The 6,063-nt window shown below is 42.6% G+C and overlaps 1 protein-coding gene across 1 annotated transcript; it reads right to left on the bottom strand.

The window, feature by feature from the left end:
* Positions 1-1,556: 1,556 nt before the first annotated feature.
* Positions 1,557-2,528, bottom strand: LOC127751453 (uncharacterized). Its single transcript, XM_052275040.1, has 2 exons — positions 2,359-2,528; positions 1,557-2,262 (listed from the first exon to the last, which is right to left on the bottom strand). Exon 2 carries the CDS (start codon positions 2,260-2,262, stop codon positions 1,828-1,830), a length of 435 nt encoding a protein of 144 aa, XP_052131000.1. The 5' UTR covers positions 2,359-2,528; the 3' UTR covers positions 1,557-1,827.
* Between the last annotated feature and the right edge of the window lie 3,535 nt (positions 2,529-6,063).

Raw genomic sequence — 6,063 nt, 5'->3', positions numbered from 1 at the left:
TGGCTCCCCCTCTCCTCCCCTCGCCTGCGCGCACGGACGGGCGAGCTGCCCGCAGTCGGCAGGTGGGTGGGAGTGGGGGGCCCGCCGGCCGCCGGCCAGCCGCCAGCCAGCCAGCCGCGCCCGCGGCCGGCCCGCGCCCCGCGTAGTAGGTTTCAAGTGCTCAGGCCGGCTTCCAGGTTTTCAAACAGTATCATACAGCACATCTTCCTCTTCGTCTAAACGTGCTGAATTCGACACTGACCTCGGAAATGGTCTTCGACCAATACAGCGGCGTCAGGGTGTTGTCAAAGTCCGTCAGGCGGGTTCTTACGGGGTAAAAGCTGGAACTCCAGGGCGCCCTTCTCTCATGTTTTGAGCTAGAATGCTCATCTTCGAACGCGATCTGGCCTTTTGTCATACAAAACGACCCTAAAAACGACCCTAAAATTCCCAGATCGCACTGTCAATTCTTCCTCGAGTTATCGTGCGGACAGACGGACAGACAAACAGAATGAGACTTTTGCGGTCAGTGAAGTAATGGTCTTCGCTAATCGCTCAGCCAATGAAAACTATTCAGTGATAAGCTTTAAAAATTAATTTTAGAACTATTGCTATAATGCTGCCATATTTGGGTATATCTTTTAATTCCTGTCTGAAGCATACTGTAGTTATTTAAGAGCTAACATCCTATTACAATTTAAGGAGATGAATTGACAAGTTGCAATTTGAACAATCGGGTATTGTTCTTGTTTTGATTTATTACTTAATAAAAAAAGTACATGCCCAAAGGCCTCAGGGATGCCAGCATTGACTGAAATTTGTGGGGTAACAGCAAAGAAATATTGATTAAAATCAGAAACTCTATGGACATGATAAATGTTCCGAGGGGGCACCAACTTCGACTATTCACGGTGCACCCGCTGGTTAATATCTAATAGGTATTCAGGTGATATTTGCGAATATTCACAAGATATTCAAAATATTCATCGATATTCATCGATATTCATCAATATTCAAGGATATTAATCAACAATTACAGTGAATATTCACTGGTATTCTGTGATATTCACTGGTATTCAGTGACATTGAATATTTGAATATATTCACAGTTCACCAAATTTCCAAGTAGGTTCCCCCTCGAAATGTTCATAACTGATAAATTATTGTTGGTTGGGCAACTTTAAAAGAATATTTGCAATGTAATCACCACAACAGTTCTACTGCCTTGTATTAAGCATTATATTTCATAAATTTAATCGTCCCCTTTTACGAGCTCTGCTCCCGGGATCTATATGCCATGGCAAATAGGTAAGTAAATAGATTTCCATTTACTTTTGAATTGCCTGTAGTCGTTAATATCTCTCGGGTCTTATGGGATATAGACTTGCAAAGATTTATCGCTTAGTAAAGTATGTAACAACACAAGTTATTTATTTTGATGAGTCAACAATAACAAACAATTGAAAGTTAACAAGGAGCACTACCTATACTGCTAGGTAGTAGAGTATAATAATACTAGGTTGTACGGTATAATAATAGGTAGAACAGTATAATAATACAAGGTAGTTCAGAACAATAATAAAAACAATGTTCAATACTGCATATTCAGGGCATACAATTGCCAATAGGCACTACCCAAAGAATGGTCAGTTAACAAACAAGTGGCTGCAGCAATTGGTCCCAAGCAACGGAAAAGCCTGGCAGCCCCTCTCTTGTCTACCATGCAAATGTTATTGTTGGAATCAACACAATGGGAGTTAAAAAAACAAAAGTGATTGTTGCCTAAGGGAATGCAAGAGACAGTTTTCGTTTTCCCATGCCCAATAAAAAGCAGCCCACACTCACCAACTAGTTTACAGGATACATGTGAACAGCCTTCAAAACTGCAGATAAATTCTTTTTAACTGAGTCCTTAACCTGACCCTCTCCAACCTGATCAATATTTACTTCAAGTACCAAACCATTTATATTGAAGGTGGTGAGGAGTTCATCACAGTTGAGTTGGGTCGTGGGGAGTCCCTGGGTTTGAACGCACTTTACATAGTACTCATCGCCTTCTTCAATGATGGAATTTAAACAGGTTCGATAAGGCACACTTGTCAAGGTGCATAGCTTTGCAAAACACAATGCTGCAATTGTAGTGCATTGCCTACTGTGCCTGCCACGGACTTTCAGTGGATGCCGCTGATGGACGGAAGCAGAGTGGCATAGCAGCAATTTTTCCATAGATGTGTTTGTTTCGGTACGAGGTGGGGCTGGAGGAAATGTTGGCAAGCCATCCATCTATTTAAAACAAAAAGAAAAATACTTGTTAGGATGTCTCCAATTGAAGATTGGTTGATTTCAAACAGGAAAGGCAATTAACACACAAAATCTTACTTTATCCAATTCAGTCACTTTGTTGCCTGCCTGCCTGCCAGGAAATTTCACTGCCAGCAGTCAACTGTCATGTGCCATCCTTTGAAGAAACATTACAGGTATTAAATTTGGTTGCAAAATAGTAACACATTGTAATATATAAATACTTATAGACACTGCAATATACATACTGTTCCGATGATGTTCGTATATTAAGCTTCTAAGGGCACATTTAGTAAAGTCATCGATGTCCCTCATCGGTCTTTTCTCCCCCCTCAGTTTCCCAGGGGTATCCACCCCTTCTTCATCTTCGTAACCCTTTTGAACATATTTTGTGACAGGAAGCAAAGTGATCTGCAAAGCTGCAGCGACTCGCTCCCTGTAACATTAATTATGGAAAATTGTTCCAAAGATAGATTAAGGGAATAACAAACTGGGGCACTAACCTGACACATTCCTCTGGGAGCAAGTTTCTGCCATGCAGCCTTTCTCTCTCGTAATATTTGTGAATACCGAATATGGCAGTTTGAAACTGTCTATTGAAGGTGGACCCTGGGAATGATTTTCACTTGGCAGGCCTGTGGCCCAAATTTCTAGGCCGCCGTTTAGGTGATGACAGCCCATTCTGTTTTTCTTTAACAGTTCAAAATTAACAAAATGACAATACTGACACGAACTGAAAAGAAAATAAACAATGCCGGTCAACCCACTATGCTGAGCTGAGAGAGAAGAGATGAATCAAAACAAACCAGCAGGAAGGGGAAAGAAGTGCCCCCGACGGACGAATCCCTCCGCCCGACCCGAGGCTCAGACGAGGCTCAGAAGTGGAGGGGCGGCCGAACTCTGAACCCGAAGACAGAAGTAATGCTGCGACGACTGTAATGTAATATCGCGTCTGTTGGAGTCAAACTTGGTTTTGTTAAAATCAGAAAAAACGTGAAGAGCACCATGAAAACGATATCGGACCTTCAAGACTGCTATTTAGTGTTAATCTATGAAAATAACAGTTCATGTTCACAATTGTAACAAACTTACACCATATCTTATTAACGAACCTGAAAAATTCGTCACATATGTTCAAATGCTATTTTATGTGTTCCCCTCTTCCGATCGAAATAGTACCAAATTTGAGTCAAATAGGCGCAGTGTAACGTTGAGCGCGGGCAGCTGCTAGCCGCTTCGGGAAAACAGTTGAATGTTTTTTGTGGTCCGTGGCCGCCATCTTGAAACTTCTTCTTGTTCTTCTAACCAATAATAATACTCGTTCAGCACCCTCGCGCTCGCCTGGTGCGGCTCGCGCGGGTGTCGCAACGGAGCTAAGGTAGGTTTGAGTTGCAGATTTCACAGGCAACGGTGCGCGGCAAGCGACCTATATGCCGGTCACTTTTGATAATACTAACAGCAGCTTAACAGTGCGACGTAGGTCACAAGCGCGAAAAAGCACAGGCGCAACGGGTCACAAGCGCGACAGTTCGCAAGCGCGACGGTTTACAAGCGCGACAGGAGGTAGCGCGAAGCCTGTTACGCGAGATGTGGTCTGGCGTACATCTGCCTAGAAATTATCCATTCCGTTAAAGCCGAAAAATGCAGAAGAATACGGGGAAGAAGAAAACGGAAATCGCTATGCATTTCAGCTTTACCGAAATGCTTTATTAGACTGGAATGGAACTTCAGATGTCCAAGTAGTAGTGCCGGATAGAACTTCCAACGACAATGGCAGGAATAGAACTCCGAATATAGCAGTCTTTAACTATCTTAAACAAAGGAGATAAACAAAATTGAAGACAGAAAAGATTGCTTTTCCTATAAAATACCCTATAACTTAAAAGCTAACTAGTCATATGTAATAAATTATTGTCCCAATAAAGTCCGAAAATGCACTTTCTGCCATTGCAGAAAGGTGTACATTTTATTAATGTGACTTCTTAGATGGGCCTTTAACAGTCACTGCGTAGGGATAGGAAAAGTATGCCCGCACCGCCCACATTTTAAGGCCACATCTGTCACTGTGTTCCTGGTATTCACGCTCAGTCTTTGATGAAAAATTGAAAAATTAAAAAAATAAGGTCAATAAATAAAGAAAAAAATTTACTGCGATCATCTAGCTTGCAAATGGTGCCGTAACACCAGGTTGTCCTCCAGAGTTTGCAGCTTCATGCTGGACCTCTCGTTTGAGTCCGTTCGGTCAGCATCACTCCATCACTCCCAGATCCGCCAGTGTTGGCTGCGCCGGCGCAGATCCGCCAGTGATGCGCGCCTCTTCACAGATACGCCACTTCTGCAGGCACACGTCGAATATCGATCATAATCAGAGTAGGATTCAGGAACAAGCGATACTACATTTGGTCAATGTGAACTCGTAAATTAGTCTCTAATAAACTCTTGGTGGGAAATGACTGCCCACATTGACCACACCTAAAAGTAAGATGAACTCTTATCACTATGCTCCTGAAACCGACGTTCAGTTTTAAAAGTAGAGCCACAATAACAAACATAGATGTGTGATTCCTCAGGTATTATTACTTTACCCACACAACGGAGACTGTGTGCTCTTAGTGTAGTAGCTGTGGGGAATGCCTTGTTGCACTCCTCACATCTATTGTACGCATCTTTATAGAATCTAACATGTTTCAAATACGAAGCCTTTAAAGAGTAACCTTGTAAACAAATCTTACATCGATGTGATTGACTTTTGATCTGCATAGTTTTCTTTAAAGGGTCCGACCCAACAGATACATAATCTGAACCTTTATGCAGTTGAGCATGCTGTTCAAATGTAGTTACAGATAAAAATTCATCAAAACAATATTTACACTTTTGATATGTAAAGTCCTTGGGAAGTCGAGTCACATGACAGTCTACCGAATGTTGATAGAGTGCAACAGTAGACTTCGCCACATAAGAGCAATCGCTGTAAGTACATCTTGATAGTCCGGGAGGAAAATAATGTGACCAACTATGCTTGATAAGTTCCTTGTATGCACTGTACGTAGCAGGACACTTCAAGCATCTCACAAACTCACTCCCTCTTTTTGGCTTACGACCTAAAATAGAGATTCTCAATTAGCAGAAATTAAAACGTAATGCTGTAAAATGCCTAATACTACATAAAGATAATTCAAACATACGTTTAGGTGCAGGCTGGGAATCAGATCCCTGTTCTTCCACCTGACGTTTCGAACTGTTAACTAAGTAAGAAACTGCAAAGACAGACGGACTCAGTGCTAATTAATTTTTTATATTACAGGGCACAGCTCTCTTTCCCAAAATGGCGAAGGTGGCCATGGAAATTCTTGCCATTCCTGCGTCGGCAAGTCGATGTGGGAAGGGTCGATGTAGGTATGTCGTAAAGTATTGAGTGATATCAAAACTCAATCACGAGGATATAAACATTGCAATGAGACATCAGTCACTACTGTACGACATGCCTACGAGGAGCAATAGGCCTCCGAAGTTGACTGAGCAGATCAGCCGAACGCAGATACGCCTGTGATGACCGTCCCTTCCCAGATCCGCCAGTGTTGGCCGGGCCGGCGCAGATCCGCCAGTGTTGCGCGCCTCTTCACAGATACGCCACTTCTGCAGGCACACGTCGTATTGTTATTATTGTCTATCACTGCCTCTGATTATATTTTCTCATCTACTGAAGTTTTATTGGCTGAGCGATTAGCGAAGCCTATTACTCCGTCTGGTCGGAAAAAACTTTTTCTGTCTGTCTGTCTGTGT

This window comes from Frankliniella occidentalis, unplaced genomic scaffold (genome assembly GCF_000697945.3).
Source record: "Frankliniella occidentalis isolate FOCC.00 unplaced genomic scaffold, Focc_3.1 Scaffold497, whole genome shotgun sequence".
Lineage (NCBI taxonomy): Eukaryota > Metazoa > Arthropoda > Insecta > Thysanoptera > Thripidae > Frankliniella > Frankliniella occidentalis.
The sequence above is the reverse complement of the archived record's forward strand: the minus strand, read 5'-3'. Positions and strand labels throughout refer to the sequence as shown.